Source organism: Nelumbo nucifera, chromosome 1 (genome assembly GCF_055504915.1).
Source record: "Nelumbo nucifera cultivar China Antique chromosome 1, China Antique-T2T, whole genome shotgun sequence".
NCBI lineage: Eukaryota > Viridiplantae > Streptophyta > Magnoliopsida > Proteales > Nelumbonaceae > Nelumbo > Nelumbo nucifera.
Genome location: NC_142649.1, coordinates 114,702,283 through 114,720,910, shown reverse-complemented (window position 1 = coordinate 114,720,910; position 18,628 = coordinate 114,702,283). Strand labels below are relative to the sequence as shown.

General features: G+C 38.5%; 1 protein-coding gene and 1 non-coding gene across 3 annotated transcripts; one reads left to right on the top strand and one right to left on the bottom strand.

Moving 5' to 3' along the window:
* Window positions 1–2,655: 2,655 nt before the first annotated feature.
* LOC104601883 (protein LIKE COV 1-like) lies at window positions 2,656–8,469 on the top strand. 2 transcript variants are annotated; one of them, XM_010265386.3, is made up of 6 exons: window positions 2,656–2,824; window positions 3,724–3,776; window positions 4,089–4,198; window positions 7,001–7,168; window positions 7,346–7,570; window positions 7,664–8,469. In XM_010265386.3, exons 1-6 carry the CDS (start codon window positions 2,672–2,674, stop codon window positions 7,780–7,782), a joined length of 828 nt encoding a protein of 275 aa, XP_010263688.1. In that variant the 5' UTR covers window positions 2,656–2,671; the 3' UTR covers window positions 7,783–8,469. The 2 variants fall into 2 exon arrangements, with proteins under 2 accessions (XP_010263688.1, XP_088749226.1); XM_088893100.1 differs by having other exon boundaries at window positions 2,665–2,888.
* Window positions 8,470–10,205: 1,736 nt separating this feature from the next.
* On the bottom strand, window positions 10,206–10,277 carry TRNAE-UUC (transfer RNA glutamic acid (anticodon UUC)). Its single transcript has one exon. It is a non-coding gene; the product is annotated as a tRNA-Glu (tRNA).
* Between the last annotated feature and the right edge of the window lie 8,351 nt (window positions 10,278–18,628).

The window sequence follows — 18,628 nt, the reverse complement described above, 5'->3', positions numbered from 1 at the left end:
GGCGGATCAGTTTTGGTAGAGACGATGTCTAGTGCTGATGAGGGGTAATTTGGCCCAACCTATCGACACCCGGACACATGGAAGTGACCTGCTGATTGGATGATGGCTCGGCATTCCTTGCCACCTCAGCAAGACAGGTCAACTTGGGTACCTCGGGCACTTTGACTCAGATCGAGGTCCGAGCAGCTCGCAATGGCCCAACCTGTCGAGGTGACACATAACCAACTTCTAGAAGCAAGCCAACTATCTCAGAGCTCTTCGAGATCATATTGCACGTCTGTAAGCCTTATCCTTATCCCACTTGAATTGGACGGACTCGATGAGCCTTATCAGCTAACACGAAATCTACCTCCTGGTGCAGACTAGATTCCTAGTAGTACAAGCTGGGGATTTCGGAGGTGTTTCGTAAGACCTATGGCAGCCCACCTATATAAGGGCACTAACCTCAACCTCACAAGGTACGCATGATTATTTGCTCACTAGCCTCTAGCATACTTGCTTTTAGCTTGTATGCAGAGTACTAACTTAAGCATCGGAGCACCCACACCGGGTAAGCCATCCCGGGTCCTCTGAGTGTTCCTTTCTTGCAGTTCGACCGGCCAGCAGAGCAGACTGACGTCCGAGCTACCCTCCAGCTAAGAGCATCCAGATTGTGCACTATCAGGTGTGTCTGATGAACAAGTAGCAAATATGTGATGTATCACGCTACCGTACATTAGTATTGACTCTATAAATTTCTTGCTTTGCTTCTCTAATCTTCCTTTTTTTGTTTGCTCAATTTTTTATTTCTTTTTTTTTTAGTATTTGCATTTGGGAAAAAATGGAAACATGGGATTTTTAATTTGTTGGGTTTTATTTTGAAAATTTGAGAAATAGTGGAGGGCAAATTTGATATTTCATTTTTTTCGTTAGTATTTGACGGTGTGTCAATTGTCACAAAACTTAAGGGTACTTTAAGACAATAGGCAAACAGTAAGCGTAGAGTTAGTCTATTTCTTAAAAAATTCATACAGTTATATGAAATAATAAATTATATTATTTTTATTAGTAATTATAATTAATTAAGAATAATAGTGATTTCTGATAAAAATTAATTACTATTTTTAATTACTTACTGATAATTAATTCCTTATTTATATTAATGATAATTAATAAGTATTTTAATAATGTTAATTATTAATTGGGATATAATCATTTTATATTTATATTAATTCATATTAATTATTTTATAAATATATAATTAGTGTTAATTATTTACATTATTATTATTATTATTATTATTATTATTATAAGTAATTATAATCAATGCTACTATTATAATTAATACTATTATTATAAAATCAATTTTTATTTCATTAATTAATCAAAAAAATTAATTATAACAAATTATTTACTTAATATATAAAAATTAAGTACATACATAATAAGAATATATTATTACTTAATTTAGTTTAAAGTTTACAATCATTGTCAGTACTCATTAATAGTTAGAATTACAATCGTTATTAATAAAGAAAATACTTTATTAATTACAAACTTGATTTAACTTTTAGGAAGCAACCTAATTTAACTTTTAAAAAGAAATAACTCAAAATATATTTATTAGATAAATAGTAAATACCAAATAAAGTGGGTTATTGTTTACCAATAAGATCTCATTTAATATCTTAAATCAAATTAAAAAACATAAATTAATAGTGAGTTTCAAATAAAATAGGTCAGAATAGATTGACAATTACAAAGATGCATGACCTATATTACTTTTTTTTTAATTTAATTTTTTTATAACTGAATAATAAACTTCAAACTAAATTATAAACACATTTAGTTACCACGTACTTAGTACGGGATCATTCACTAGTATATATGTTAAAGGAAGGTCTTTAGTCTATAGCTCCCCACCATTCAAACATGTGGCATTCTTATTTTTCTGGAATCCAGACACGTGGCATTTTTTTTAGAAGTTGTTGTTAAAGCCCACAACTCACTATCACCATTCACACGTGACATTTTTTTTTTTAAATCATGCTAAAGCCCACAACCTAGGCTATAGCTCCCCACCATTTAGACAAGTGGGTTTCTCATTTTTTTGAAAAGCTAGACATGTGTCATTTTTTGAGAAGTTGTTGCTAAAACCCACAACCCACTACCCCCCATCCAGATAGGTGGCATCCTATTAATTCAAGAAATAAGATTCAAAAAGTGGGTAGTTTCCACTCCTAAACATTCTCAATAGACAGTTATTTATGAGCTTAACATATGTTTATCCATAGTATATTAAATACAATTGGTGGGACCCATTAAAAGATTATCATAAACCCATGTTTGTTTTTAAATGATTTTTTTTCAAAAAGAAAATATTTTATTAATTATAAACTTGATTTAACTATTAGGAATCTACCTAATTTAACTTTTAAAAATAAATAACTCAAAATAAATTTATTAAATAAATAATAAATACCAAATAAAGTGGATTATTGTTTACCAATAAGATCTCATTTAATATCTTAAGTCAAATTAAAAAAACATATATTTTTAATAAAGATGCAACACCCGTATTAGTTTTTTTTTTAATTTAATTTTTGATAACTAATAGTATACACATTTAGTTACCCCGTACTTAGTACGGGGTCATTATCTAATTTAAACATTACAAGGAATAATTAGGAGAATGGCAACGAGAGAAAGGGAGAGAGATCGAGAGCTTCTGATTCCCGTGACAGCAGGAAACGGTGCAGAAGATGGTGGTGGCTCCAACTTATCGTCTTCTTCGCCCTCCACTGCCACCTCTTCCTCCCACCACCACCACCTCCATACCAGAGAGGTTTTTCCATTTCTCCTGTCTTATTCTTAGTTTTCTTTTCAGCTTCGAGGAGATGTCTAATTACGTAATCCCATGTTTGCTTGCCTTTTTCATAATGTTTTCGTCGATCGATCTGTGTTATTGTTTTGAGAGATCCTGGCTCCAACAATGCCAGTGTTTTATATTCATCCAATTTTGATTGTGCCATAAGAGGGAAACAAACTAATAGTGGTGTTGTGTTTGAGCATTACTAGATTTGGTTTGCCTTTTCCTTGCGATGCTAATTGCATTATGAAGTCTTTTTTTCCGGGTTCTACTAAGTAGGTTGATCTGCTTTCAAATGTTGGAAACCTGTATTTCTTCTTGGTTGATTGAATAATTGAAACAACTGATATCAAGATTGTAATTCCGTCATGGCAATTGCTTAAAATAATACAACGTTTTCATTTTATTATTTTTTTCCTTCTTGTTTCCTTGAAAACGACAATGACATGTTCATATTGAGAGTTGAGTGGCAAAATAAATATGTGCCCTGAAAAGAGTAAATTTAAAAAGTTGCACTGAACCCCACTAAAATAACAAAGTGCATGAAACCCTCTAGCCTAATTGGTGAAAATGGATTTCCAACACATGCTTCAATGTAGTGAAATGGTGTGAGCATGGTGGAATCCTTGGACGTTCAAAGAACTCACATCTCCCTTGCTAAAGCATGACTGACCCCATCTCCAAAAGGAACTAATCTCATTGAAAATATATCAATATCAATTGCTGAAATTTATCCATCTCTCTCCTTTGTCTGTGTGCATGTGTGATTTTGTTGTTACTAGATGTTCATGGAACCTAAATTATCAGAAAAGTTCTTGAACTCATAATTGTCTCAACAAATCTGACTGAATAGCTATTTTCTTTTACCTCTTTAGGCATTTTCTAAAGTCATTCGTAGCTGGGCTTCCAAAAAGTTTATGTCTGGATGGTAAGTTTTCTGTACCCTGATCATTTATGTTTTTTCCCTAATTCAGAGTTAACCATCTTTTGTCTATAAGTTTCACCTCAAAAGAAACTATCATTTGTTTTCTTCTTTGAACCAGAATGTTAAGTTCAATGTTCAAACATTTACCATATGTGTTTTTTTTTCCTGTGGCTAGGTATGCATTGTTGTATATAGTTGGCATTCCTAATGCATATGCATGCATTTTTATAGCCTTAAGAATTCTATGATTAAGCATGTAATAAAATAGTATAAACCTTTGCAACCTTCTATAACACATTTGCCATTGCTTTGCAGTGTCATACTTCTTCCTCTAGCCATCACATTCTACATCACTTGGTGGTTCATTCATTTTGTGGACGGATTTTTCTCCCCAATCTATGCCCATCTGGGGATTGATGTATTTGGTAACTATGTTCCATCCTTCTACTTTTAGTACATCATTTTTTTAACAAAACTGTTTCTGAATCTGACTTTCAGATGTACAGAATCTATTGATTCTTGCAAAAGAATCTATTTTACATACAATCTGGTAAAAACTGTTATAGATTAAAAAAGTAACAGAAAAACCCGGGATACAAAAATGAAATGTCAAAATGCACAAACATTTTAAAAAACCATACAACATTATCTGGGATTCTTGACCATATATAATAATAAGAAAGCTGGAGAAAACAAAGATAAACCCAAACCTAGCAAAACCAATCCAACTATTAGTGGTCTATGATGTTTTTTTTTTTTGTGATAATTTTTGGTCTATCATGTGTTACACAAGGTATCACTACTAATTAACTAGATGTTCAAAAACGCTTATGATTGCACCTAAGGTTGCAGGCTAAATGCTCAGATACAAGTAACAGTGACATCCAGGATACTATCTTCTAAAAGAAGAGGTTGTCACTTGGAACCTTCTGCACTTCAATAAAACACAGAGGGCTACTGCCTGAGATTCTTTATGAAAGGGTTTTACTTATATGTTGCTGAATGTTTTACTTCTAAATTTTGTTTCTTAGCCTCCATAATCAAAATTACAATAGCATTTTATTTGAAGGAGGTTTGAGTAGAATGCTAATGGGATAATTTCTTTCATGGCAATGGTAAGTAAGATTGCCATCTGAGTGTTAGTTATTGGATGTGTAAATAATAAAAAGGTTGTGTTTCCACAATAATAGGGTTATGACTTCATTTCATGAATCAGTATTGCATATTACTTGTTTCTTTATGGTAGAAATAATAACCTATTCCAATTCGTGCATAACTAATTTTAATTTATCATGCATGTATGAATCAAAAAGAAATTGTCTCATTAAATAGGAAAATGTAGAAAGGTATTGAAGCTAAGTGTTTTTATATGACTTGAATTAGCAGGCAAAGAAAAAAAATATTAATTTTAGGTAAAGGTTTATTTGGATCAGATCCATCCGCAATTAAATCCCATCCAATTGTTGAAAATTTAAATCTGAATCTGGTCATTGAATCTAGGCAACAAAGCGCCCTTGGAGGCTTGCCTTGCCTAATTGCCAAGCAGTTTTGTACACCTAAGCGGTTGGGTGACAGTGCTCCCTGTCGCCCAGCCTCGCCTTAGCGGTTAATCCAATTCCACTTTCATGTTTTTAGGAAAACTAAAAGAGTTGAAAGAAAAAAAAAGTTAAATTACTTTTTAACTTATATATTTATATATGAAATATGAATTTATTAACTCTAACTTTCTTGTAATTGTTATACATAATGTTTAATTAGGCATGGATCTTAACTGGGTCGAACGGGATTAAGTCCATATCCAATCTAATTATTAAACTGATGAAGGTTCTAAAATCAGAATCAGATCCAATTACATAGAAAGATTTTCTGAATCCGAAATATAATTGGATGTTAGGTTGGGTTTAGACTTGTTAACGGGCCGGGTCGGGCTTTGTTTCTGTATCAACAGAATACATCAGGCCCGAGCCCTAGCCTGGCCCGACCATAGGGCCTAGGTCTTGAGCCCGAGTCTGGCTAGAAATTTGAAAATAGATTTTTTTTTCTTTTTCTGTTCAATAAAAAAAGTGTTTTATTTATATCAAAAGCCTCAAAACTCAAAAGCAATAAAAGATCTCACTAATACTTGAAAAAAAGAGAAGAGGAGCAAAGAAAAAATATTGTATATATATTTTTTATTAAATAAAATATGTTTTTGATTATATAATATATATTATCAAGTTGGGCTCAGGTCAAAAAAGCCCGAGCCTGGCCCTAAAAGAGGTTGGGCCCGGTGTTTTAGGCCCAAGATCGCGGGCCTAAAATCATGTCCAAGCCCGACTTAGAACGGGTCATGAACAGGTCTAGTTGGGTTTCAGACTACCCAGCCCATGAACAGGTCTAGTTGGGTTTCATACTTTCAAACCCCATTGACAGCTCTACTTTAGCTTTGGGTAAACCCAACAGAACAAAACCAAACTGACCCAATTATATAGAGTCTGGGTCTATATTGTGTGTCCTATAAGTGAACCAGTTTTGCGTTTTGATATTATGTATCAATTATAATTGGATTGGGATTGGTTTTGGTTGTTGCAAACGTATTATTGCCTAAATGTGTCAATTTAACAAATGAGTAGTTTATTGTCAAATTACTGGTTAAAACTATAGCTGTGAATTATGATGATAGTTCCAATCAATAATTGGGTTAGTTCTGGATCTTTTATCATAAACCCTATAGGGTCTAGTTGGGGACTTGTTCTGCACAGTTACATTGGTTCATGACTGAGCCTACCCTGACCCAACCCACCTATTGACAGCACTATATATACAAAGGTAACTTTTGAGAACCACTTTTGGCTTTTATATTTAGATTACCTTTGTGAGACAGGTCTAGATTTGGAGATTTTGATGAGTTTCTTAAGATTAGAAGGGAGTCTATCTTATGGAGAAGGGGGTTTCTATTTGACTCCTTTCTGATTTGTTTCTCTTATTGTAATCTCCCCTTGGTCATTAGTGCATTTACCACTTCTCTTCACTTGTGAATATAGACAGTTCATCAAACCACACAATTCTCACGTTTCTGTGTTTAGTTATGTTCTATTATTGCTCTCAATTTCTTATTTCTATCAAATCCATAATCACCTTTACACAGACACTAAAATATATTGATAAAAGAAGTTCGAGTAGAATCTGATTAATTCATCTATTACTTGGTATGATAGAGGCCTATATGAACTAATATTAGCTTGCAGGTCTTGGTTTTGTCACCTCCATCACTTTCATCTTCTTAGTGGGTGTGTTCATGTCCTCATGGCTGGGAGCTTCTGTTCTTGGTTTGGGGGAATGGTTCATTAAAAAAATGCCACTTATAAGCTACATATATTCTGCCTCAAAACAAATAAGCGCAGCTATATCACCAGGTAATACATTTATTTGAACTTTGTAATCTAAGGTGCAATTTGCTTTTAGTGAATAAGTTGTTAAGGAGGTTGTGAGTTCTTTAATGGCTGAAACTGAAACTAACTTGATTACTATACACTCAAACAGTCTGTAAGCTTCTGTAACTTTGAAGTCTTAAGCATATAGCTTTTTGACAGATCAGAACTCTCACGCATTCAAGGAAGTGGCTATCATAAGGCATCCACGTATTGGGGAATATGCATTTGCATTCATCACATCGACAGTGATTCTACAGAGGAGTTCAGGCGAAGAGGAACTTTGCTGCGTTTTTGTACCCTCCAATCATCTCTATATTGGAGATATTTTCCTCATCAGTTCAAAGGATATAATGAGGCCAAATTTATCTGTTCGAGAAGGAATAGGTGAGTGTTCTGACAGATCAAAGCACATTGATCAAATCCATTTTCAGCATAAACATCATTTTGATTTTTGATATTTTTTTTCATAAAATGCAGAAATTGTTATTTCTGGAGGCATGTCAATACCTCAAATATTGACTACAGTGGATGCACAAACCATTCGGGCAGCTGCAAGAATTGGCAGAAGCCCAAAATTTGCAGTTCCACAAGTCTAATGGCTGTAAAGAAGTTGTTTAGTTTATTTATTTCTATTCATTGAGAAAGCACAGGGGTATTGATCAATGAAATAGGTGTTACTTTTACTCCATTAATGAAGCAATTTCCAACAGTACTGTATTAACAAGAGTTGCAGTTTTACTGTTAAGAGGAAAACTCAACACTAAGGCCTTGGATCGGGTGTTATTGGAGTAACTAGCAAGTTCACTTAGACAAACCTCACCCCCGGATTCTCCTTTTCAACTACTAGAGTGTAAATTGTGACTATGCTGAAGTTGTTTGGTTGCATGACTTATTTGGATGGCTACGTTTTGAAATTAACCTCCCATGTAGCTTTCGTCTATTCTTGCCATCATTTTCTGTATCTTTAGGCTCAGTTTGTTTGCATTGCAATTTTCATTTGCAATATATAGTATAAATGCATGGGAGTGCAAATGGGCAGAGTGTAATTTCCGGTTTACTTTTGCTTCAGATTTGACTTTGTTTTGTAACTTATTTGTTTGTGAGAGGTAAAGTCAGAAGAGAAATGTAGTCCCCACCTTATAGGAAGATAAAATGATAAATGTAGGAGAGTTATTTGTTTGGGATGAGCTAGGAATGAGAGGGAATTGAGGTAGTAGGGAAGATGGATGCAAATTTTGAGATGCAAAAGTTGCGCTGCCAATGAATATAATTGAGACAAGAAAGTACAAGCTTTGAATCAAATAGGAGTGCAATTCATAATTACAAACAAACAAATGCAAAACCGACCAGGTGCAAAATTTATATTCGGTTCAGATTTGTACTACAGCAAAAGAAACCAGGGAAGGATAAGTATTTGTAGCTATTAAGTTTTACTCTTTTATATGGTATATTTCATTATTATTTTGCCTCTAGACTACGAGAAATAGGGGTGTAAGATGACTGATGTCCCACTGTCCCACAACCATTTGAAATCATATCCCTATATGATTGTTTCAAGTGGAGCCCGGATTTACTGGAAACCAACAAAAAAAACCCTGAGCACATAACATTCAGCCATATATTGGGCATATCTCTTGTAGATAAATGCAAGGTTCAAAATATCGATACGCCCAATATGCTGGTAGGGGTGTATCGGGCGTTTCAATACTTGTTTTTTTTTTTTTTTTACTTTTTTTTTAAAACTGGTTCAGGGGAGCCGGTCTAAGACTTCTCCATCCCCTGAACCGGCAGACCCCCGATACACTCACTGTAGGGGCGTATCGGAAGGGTCTCGAAACGATATGTATCGATCAATACGGACTGATACGTAACAATACTTTGAACCTTGCATAAATGTTACATTTATTGAGAGATGTTCCTGATGTTCAACTGTATGTGCAGAGTTCCGGTGTGTGCAGAGTTTTTTATTGCAGATAATCCCATCACTTCAAGGTGATTGAGTTCTTATAAGTTATTATCTATGAAACTACTTTTGTTAAGATGTGGTTTTAGCACTGCACTAAAACCACGAAATCAATGTCTTCGATATATTGTTTTGAACTGACTTTGACTTGGATAAAACGACAGACCATGTCACAGCAACAGTGTATCTACCTTAAAGCCATTGCTGAATATTGGTCCCAGCTATATCTACATGGAGTCTCAGAGGAATAAACTGAATAACTTTGGTATCTTTTTTTCTTGTAAAAGTGGTCGCTCTTAGATTCGAACATCATATCAGCATGAGATTTTATCATTACAAGTGGTTTTGGTGCAAGTTATAAGAAGCAAATTTCACTCATTACATGTAGAGACAGGATCTGCTCCTCATAAACGGGCACTTCCAGGTACATTTATCCTGCATTAGAAACATCTCCTGTGAATATTCACAATAAGTATGGGAAATATTTTCAATGCATGATAAGATGTGTGTGTGAGATGCCAGTGAGCACCAGGTGTGAAGAGAAAATCCGGTCTCTTACATGTAGTATCAATTTACATCTTTATCAAGTCTTTATCCTAAATTCCCAATAATATATATATATATATATATATATATATATGACAAAACTCTATCGACTTCTCATCTTTGCTCCTATAAAAAGTCAAATTTCAACAGTCCATAACTTTTATGTTGCAGTTCCTCTTATAACTTAACTGCAGAAAATATTGGCATTCTTACATGATTTGTCAGTTTTCTGATTAGTGGAAGTATATGAATGATGACATGTGTGATGTGGCCAATCCAAACCGAGACCGTATATTAGACAAGACGGGATCTGCTCCTCACTTAGGGCGCGTCACACTGATAACATCTTCGGTACTTATAAGTTTTTATTGAAGATGTTCCCAATGCACGGTGGATGTACCTGTGAGGCGCGTGACGAGCATATCCTGTTCCCTATTAGACAAGGGGCCCTGTACTTTGGCCGATCAAAACTCAAGCAAGTCTAACCGATCCACAGAAAAATAAAAGATCTTCCGTTGCCGGGAATCGAACCCGGGTCTCCTGGGTGAAAGCCAAACATCCTAACCGCTGGACGACAACGGAGTCACGAGGAGTCTTCTTCATAATTTTATTTATGATGTTAAGATCCACGAACCATTTAATAAAATGTCCTAAACCCGACCCGGAGGCCGAACCGTTTTTGTCTCCAGGTCACGGGTCACCAGTTCAAACAGTTCAGACCGTTTTACATCATCATATATATGTATTAAGTATATATATGTATGTATAAATATATATTTTATCAATAAATAATGTATAAATATGTTTTAGATATGTTATATATATTTTTATATTTTAATTCACTTTTTATTTAAAAAAATATATTAAAAATTACAATTTAAGGCCAAAAAAGGATTATTTTTTTTTTGCGAAAATAGCAGGGCAAGGTGACTATGACACCTTGGAATGCATAGATCTCGAAAACTTACCCAAAATAAAAAAAAAAAAAAAAAATCACCCCAATCGGACATGAGAGTGCAAAGTTATGGCCTCCGAAAGTCTACATACATTGAGTGTGCAACCCACGACCTGGTGACTGGGTCGAACGGGTCAACAGTTGAACCAGCCAAGTCAAACAGTTCTTGACCAAGTCAATGGATTTTGACCGTTTGATGGGTCTTGACTGAATCAGACCCAAAATCTTGGCCGAGTGACGGTTTGACCAACGGCAGGTTAAAAACACTGATCTAAAGCACTGACAACAACCACAAAAGAAAATGTTTTCATCGTGTAATTATAATAATTTAGGGGTTCTTGCTGATAAGGGCAACTTTTAGCCCCTAATATCAATAAAAACCATTTTTTTAATATAATCTCTAGAATAGGCTACCTTTTTTGAAAAAAATATCAAATGAGGGCAAAAATTTTATTCACCTCATTCCTCCTTCGAACGGTGAACAACGGTGGCAAACCCTCTCTCTCTCTCTCTCTCTCTCTCTCTCTCTCTCTCTCTCTTCTTCTTCTTCTTCACATCTGAGTTGTTCCAAACTCAGAGCATAGCAGAACGATGAGATCCCTCTCCACTCTGCTCTACTATGAACGGTGAGATCCCTCTCCCTCTCCACTCTATTCTACAATACATTTGTTGCACCTAAGGGCGCCAGGTTTGATGGCTTACCATCTACGACGAGCTGTGTCAAATAGAACAAATAGGTTGTGGTGAGAGGAGAGGGAAACTATGTTCTGCTCTAAGTTTGGAAGAACTCAGATATAGAGAAGGAGAAGGATGTAAACAATATTTTTGCCCTCATTTGATATTTTTTTTTTCAAAAAGTAGCCTATTCTAGAGATTATATTACAAAATTTTTTTATTGATATTAAGGGCCAAAAGTTGCCCTTATCGGCAAGAACCCCAACATTAGGATTTCATGCATACCTAGCTTGGGATGCATCATGCATGGCTTACCTAGATCGGGAATCAAGAATTAGGACCCAATCTGACACCTTAAAAAATGTGCAAACACATCCTTTCTGAGTCTGGATCTTCTCCTCACACTACACACCTCACACCGATCTCACAGCATGTCCTGGCCGCACATCGGGAACATCTCCCGTTCTTGAATTTATTATTCATGGGGAGATGTTCCCAATACAAGGTGGGATGTGATTGTGAGGTTGATGCAAGGCACACTATGCGAGGAGCATATCCCAATTCATCCTTTCCATAGTACAACTAATCTACTACCAGCAAAAGTCCACACCTCTAAAACATGGGCCATGTGCCAGCCACAGGGTATCATAATTCAGATTCCAAATCCATGTACGGTCACATGGTTTGGCCTTCTTCCTTAATCGTCAAACTAGCGAGGGGCCCCTACTATGCACGAGCAAAAAATGATGGTAAGTGGCTTGCCAAAGGTTAATTATTATATATAGGAACAAATTTTGCGAAAGGTAAATTTTTAATTAAAAGTTTATTGAAAAAAAGATCTATTTAAAATAAATAAAAAATTGTGGATAATAATATATTTAATTTAACAAAACAAAACAATAAATAAATAATTAGGGCCATCATGCAATAGAGTGAAAGAGGAAGAGATGACTTTTGTCATTGTATTTTGTTTTATATAGTGGAATAATTGAAAATAGTTAAATAATAATTAATTCAATTTAGTAAAATAAATGAGATAAATAGACAATCAAGTGAGAGAGTAAATATATATAAATATATACACGACTCTAGGTCTTACTTTGCTAGCAATAATAATGTGTTAGATTATTAAATTATTAACTAATTAAATAATTTAGTAACATAACTGAATAAATAAATAAAACTTTATGTATTATCAACACAAGATTGGTAAAGGCTATCTCAAATTATTTAATTAATTAATTTAGCATTGTTAATGGGTCAGGCTGAATCGAGCTACCAAGACCATGAATAGGTCTAGTTGGTATACCCTATACATCTCACATCGCAATAATAAATGAGTTTTTATTTATTTATTTACTAAATTTATTTATTTATTTTAATAAATTAAGTAAATAATTGTTTATCAATTTTTATTTGTTGAATTTACCAAATTATTAAATTAAATAATAATTTATTTACTAACAGATTCTCGGGTTGTCAACAGGTTTATTTGTTTACTTATTTTACTAGATTAATTAATTATGGGTTGCCAACAAACTACATTGGGTCTTTGGGCTTTCTGGCTTGCTCTTGGTCAAGCTTGGACAAGAATTTAGGCTTCAAGCTCAAGCCCGACTTTTTTTAAGCCTGAGCTATCAATTGGTCAATAGTCTTGGATAAGAATTTAGGCCTCCGAGCTCGGGCTTAGGCTCAGGCCCAAAACACCAAGCTCGACTTTTTTTTTTTTTTAAGTTTGAGCTATCAACGGGTCGTCAAGCGACGCACTGTTGGTCGGGCTTGCATAAGAATTTAGGCCTTCGATCTCATATTTGGGCCCAAAACACCAAGCCCGACTTTATTCGATCTCATATTTAGGCCTTCGATTTCACTAGTTCAACTGGCCAGGTCGAATGGGTTAGGTCATGCCACATGAACAAGTTCAGCCAAAAAGGTCAAACCAAAGACTGAACAAGTTTTATAAACATGCACTTTTTATAATAAATAATGTATAATTATGTTCTACATGTAATGTGGGAATTATTTTATACTAAAATTTTTTATTTGTAAAAAATATTAAAAATTGTAATTTGAGGACAAAAAGGTTTTTTTTTTTTGAGACGTAGATATCTTGAAAAGTTATCCAAAAAAATCACTTTAATTAAACATTGGAGTGCAAAGTTATGGCCACCTAAAGTTTGTATACACATTTAGTGTGCAACCCAAAGTTTGTATACACATTTAGATCAAACATTTTTTTACCAAGTCAATAATTTTTACCTCCCTCTAGGTTTTACTCAAACCATACCCAGAATCTTGACTGAGTGATGGTTCGAGCAGTGCAACCGGTCGAGTTCAACCAAACCCAACCCATTGGAAACCCTAAATATTTTTTAATTTAGCCTTAAGTTTTTTATTTGTAAAAAAATATAAAAAATTACTATTTCATTTTATTATTGCATATATAAACAAGTGTATACATCAAATTTCATATAAAATAAAATTTTAAGATCTTTTTTAATTTTTTTGTCTATTTTATAGTTTATGTTAAATTTTTCTTTATTTTTTTCAAAGTTTTAAAAAAAATATGGCTTAGCCCAGTTCGTGGCCCGGCCTGGCCTAAAACTTGGCCCATGGACCAGCCCAGCCCACGACATGGCATGAGCCTGTGTGGGTGCGCGGAGTTCGGCGACCACCCTCTCATCCTTGGGGGGAGTGTCATTCCCACTTTGGGCTTTGGCCGTTCGAGGTCGGCCGAGTCTACTGGTCCCTTTTGGGTCAGCTTTGCGCTGCTGAGGTGTTAAGGTGTGTGCAGTGACGTGCGCATACTGTGTACAGACACCTCAACCATTAGAGTTCGGCTGGGCAGTGTGTGCTGTACTATGTGCACTTGCAAGTCAGATAAAAGTATAGCTTTATTAACAAAGTCATTGGTAGTACATCATCAGATTTCTTGTGTTCCAGCTTCTCGACACTGGTTTCCCGCCGATGTCTTCTAGCTTGTAGGTGCTCGGTCCGAGGACTTTGGTCACTCTGTACGGTCCCTCCCAGTTTGGTCCAAGCTTCCCTTCTCCTGCCATGGGTACTATGACACGAGGTCACCTGTCTTAAACTCCCTTCTCCGGACTTTAGAGTTGTAGTACTTGGCCATCCGGTGCTGCTGCGTTTCCATTCTGAGGTATGCTTGGTCGCGAGTTTCTTCCACTAGGTCGAGCTCTGCACGAAGATCTTCACTATTCTGCTCGTCATCGTAAAGCTCGGTCTGAAGAGTAGGGGAGCCAATCTCTACAGGGATCATCGCTTCGACCCAATATGCTAGGTTGAACGGTGTCTCTTCGATAGCTATCTGTGGTGTAGTCCTATACGCCTAAAGATGCTCGGCAGTTCTTCGAACCACCTTCCCTTGGCCTTGTCGAGTCTGGTCTTCAGGCCATGGAGTTGGGTTCGGTTGGTTACTTTGGTCTGTCCGTTGCTCGGCGCAGAAGGCTTTGAACTTCCAATCGGTGAATTGGGAGCCATTGTCGATGATAAGGACCCGATGAATACCGAAACAGCAAATGATGCTCTGCCAGAAGAAATTTTGGGTGTTCTGCATGGTAATGCGTGCCAAGAGCTCAACCTCCACCCACTTGGTGAAATAGTCTACCGCGATGAGGAGGAACGTCTTTTGCTCGGCCACAGTAGGGAAGGGCCTGAGGATGTCCATCCCCCATTGGACGAAGGGCCATAGACTAGCGATGGGCATCAGGGGAGTTGCTAGCTGATGGTGGAGATTCGAGTATCTTTGACAGCAGTCGCACTTCTTGACGAGTTGAGTTGCATCCTGCTTAATGGTGGGCCAGAAGTACCCTTGTCGAAGTGCCTTGTGAGCCAAGGTTCGAGCATCGGGATTGTCTCTGCAGATACCCTCGTATACCTCCTTGAGGACGTAGTCGGCCTCGACTAGGGGGAGACACCTTAGGTAGGGGAAAGTGTGTGACCGGCGGTAGAGTTTTCCTTGGATGAGGCAGTACCAAGCCGACTTGTGTACGAGCCTCTTCGCTTCGGTTCGGTCGACTAGCAAAGTGTCGTCCTGTGAGTACTGAGTTATGGGGTCCATCCACGACGACCCTTGTTGAATAGGGAGGACAAGCAGGGTTGTTTCCGAAATGCTAGGTTGTGCAAGGGTGTCCATCTGGACTAGCGAGCTTTGAGAGTGTGTCGACTCGTATGTTCTTGGCTCGGAGGATTTGTTGTATAGTGAAGTGTCCGAACCATTGGATGAGCTCATGCACCCTTTGCAGGTAGCTCGCCATGGTGGGTACTCTTACTTCAAATTGATCAAGGATTTTTTTGACTACCAGCTGGGAGTCGCTAAAAGCCTCGACTCGCCTAGCACCAAGATCCAAGGCGAGCTGAAGTCCAGTGATCAAAGCTTCATACTCAGCTTCGTTATTGGATGCTTTCAACTCGAACCTGAGGGCATGCTCTAGTATAGTGTTGTCTAGACCGATGAGGATGAGCCCGGCTCCATTGCCTTGCTAGTTGGACGAGTCATCCACGTGAAGGGTCCAGACTGGTGGGACTTCAACTGGGTCTTGCATTAAGAAAGTGCATTCTGCTAGGAAGTTGGCCAATACCTGGATTTTGATGGCTGGTCGAGTCACGTAGTCAATGTCAAACTCACTTAGCTCCACACTTCATTTGACTAGGCAGCTAAATGCCTCCGACATCTACAAGACTTGCTTGAGAGGTTGGTCGATGAGCACTCGAACACTGTGGGCTTGGAAGTATGGTCCGAGCTTTCTTGCCGAGGTGACTAGGGCCAGGGCGACCTTCCCCAGGTTTGAGTATCAAGTCTCTACGCATATAAGTACTTTGCTAGTGTAGTAGATCGATCTTTATGTCTGACCTTCCTCCTTTACCAAGGCGGAGCTGACCACCTCGTCTCCATCCGAGAGGTAAAGCAAGAGTAAATCCCTTGGACTTGGCTTTGTGAGTAGGGGCGGCAAACTCAGGTATCTTTTAAGTTCCTGGAAGGATCGTTCACATTCCTCGATCCATTGGAAATCCTTCATTTTCTTCAATGCCTTGAAGAAGGGCAAGCACCAGTCCACGAACTTCGACATGAACCTATTGAGAGCGGCAATCAGTCCGATGAGGCGCTGCACTTCTCAGTACGTCTGAGGTGACTACATGTCGAGGATGGCCTTGGTTTTTTCTGGATTGGCCTCAATCCCCCTCTACATAACCATGAACCCCAGGAATTTTCCAAAGTCGACACCGAAGGCGCATTTCATCGGGTTCAACTTCATTCGATACTTCTTGAGAGTGCCGAAGATTTCCCTGAGGTCGGCCAGGTGTTGGTCGGCCTTGAACACTTGGTTCACCAGCCGGTGATAGGTAGCGTCGGCGTTCTTCAAACCGAAGGACATTACCTTGTAGCATTACAGTCCTCGATTGATTACGAAGGCGGTTTTCTCCTGGTCGTCCAAATGCATCTGAATTTAGTTATAGCACGAGAATGCATCCATGAAGCTCAAGAGTTCATGTCCTGTCTTTACGTCGATGAGCTGGTCGATCCTTGACAGGGGATGCTATCTTTGGGACAAGCCTTGTTCGGGTCAGTGAAGTCGATGCAGATCCTCCACCTTTCATTGGCCTTCTTGACCATTACCACGTTCCCCAGCTAGTCTGGGTAGGTCACTTCTTGGATGAAGCCGGCGTCGAGTAGTTTTTGGACTTCCTCATTAATCACATGCCACCGTTCTGAGGTGAAGCTCCTCTTCTTCTACCTAATGGATCGGTAGTGTGGGTTGGTGTTTAGGCAGTGGGTGATGACCTTGAGGTCAATCCCTGGCATGTTTGCCGCCGACCAGGTGAACACGTCAGTGTTGCCCCTCAATAGCTGCACTATGTCATCCTGAAGACGGTCTTCCAAGAGGGGGTCCAACCTGGACCATCTTCTCGGGGTTTTCGTCAGAGAGCAGCACTTGGATGAGGTCTTCGATGCGCTGGCCACGTTGTGTCTAGAGCTCGTCCCTCAAGTCCAGGTTCTCCATGCTGAGTGTCTCAGTGGCATGGGGCCTTCCTCGGCAAGCTATCAAGTAATATTGTCATGTGGTCCTTTGGTTTCTGCGAGCTGTGCCTATTCCATATGGGGTTGGAAACTTGATGGCCAGGTGATACGTGGAAACTGAGGCCCATAGGGCATTCAAGGTCGTCTAGCCGACGATGGCATTGTAAGGAGAGAGGACTCGGATGACGATGAAGTTGGCCATCGCTGTGGTGGTGATGTCGCCGTCAATCAGCAAAGGCAGGGTGATCTTCCCCTGGGGCATGAGAGAGTCCCCGAAGAAGCCCACTAGGGGAGTGTTGAATGGAGTGAAAAGGTCCCTACTGATGCCGAGCTGCTCAAAGGCTTCTCGAATAGGATGTTGGTCGAACTTCCTATGTTTACCAAGATGCGCCCAACTTCAAAGTTAGACACTTCGTTGGTTATCACGAGGTCGTCTTCGAAGAAGGTGATCGGATCATCCTGCCATCGTCTTTTTTGCTCCCTGTCTTTGACCTGGTGTAGCCGTGCATATGCCTTGCGGGCGAGCTGCTCTCCCCCCTAGAGACCATTCAGCTCAATATTACTGTGATGACTCCTACTAGGGGAGCTCAGGTTGGAGGTTCATCAGGCCGACGTGCTTCCTCCTTTAGATTATGCTCTTTAATGTCCACGAACCCACCGAGGTACCCGCGCTTGACAAGGTCTTCGAGGTGGTGGTGCAGATCACGACAGCTTTCCTTCTTATGGTCGAGGTGCGTTTAGAGGAGTGAAGTTCCTATACGTTGGAGGCGGGGTCATCGGTCTTCAATCAGATCGCTAGTCCTGTCTCTTGTTCTATCGGTCTGGCTTGTTGTCGTCATGATCTCTCCTCTTTCGGTCTTGCTGCTCTTCATCACTCCTCTACAGTGCCTGGGCTTCCTCGGCATTCATGTATTTTTGTGCATGCTTCATGAGCGTCTTCAGGTTAGGAGGAGGGTTCTTCTACAAGGAGAAGTTGAATGTCGAGGATCGTAGGCTGCTCATGATGGTTGTCACTACTACAGAATAATCTAGAGCTCGGACTTGAAGGGCCTCAGCGTTGAATCTCGCCAAGTATTCTCTTAGGGTTTCTCCCTTCCTTTGTCGCACCTGCGTGAGACTAGCTAATGTTTTCCAATGTCTTTGGTTGGTCGTGAACTGCACCAAGAACTAGGTCTCCAGCTGTTCCCAATAAGATATAGACTGCGGAGGAAGGGAAGCATACCATGTCCTGGCGACTCCATGGAGGGTGGCGATGAAAGCCTTGCA

What these genes read in the sequence shown, in the direction of transcription:
- LOC104601883 (XM_010265386.3), top strand. Translation starts at nt 2,672, where the DNA reads ATGGCAACGAGAGAAAGGGAGAGAGATCGAGAGCTTCTGATTCCCGTG. An exon ending in AAAAAGTTTATGTCTGGATG is followed by an intron (nt 3,777 to 4,088) that starts GTAAGTTTTCTG and finishes ATTGCTTTGCAG; the next exon opens with TGTCATACTTCTTCCTCTAG. An exon ending in TCTGGGGATTGATGTATTTG is followed by an intron (nt 4,199 to 7,000) that starts GTAACTATGTTC and finishes ATTAGCTTGCAG; the next exon opens with GTCTTGGTTTTGTCACCTCC.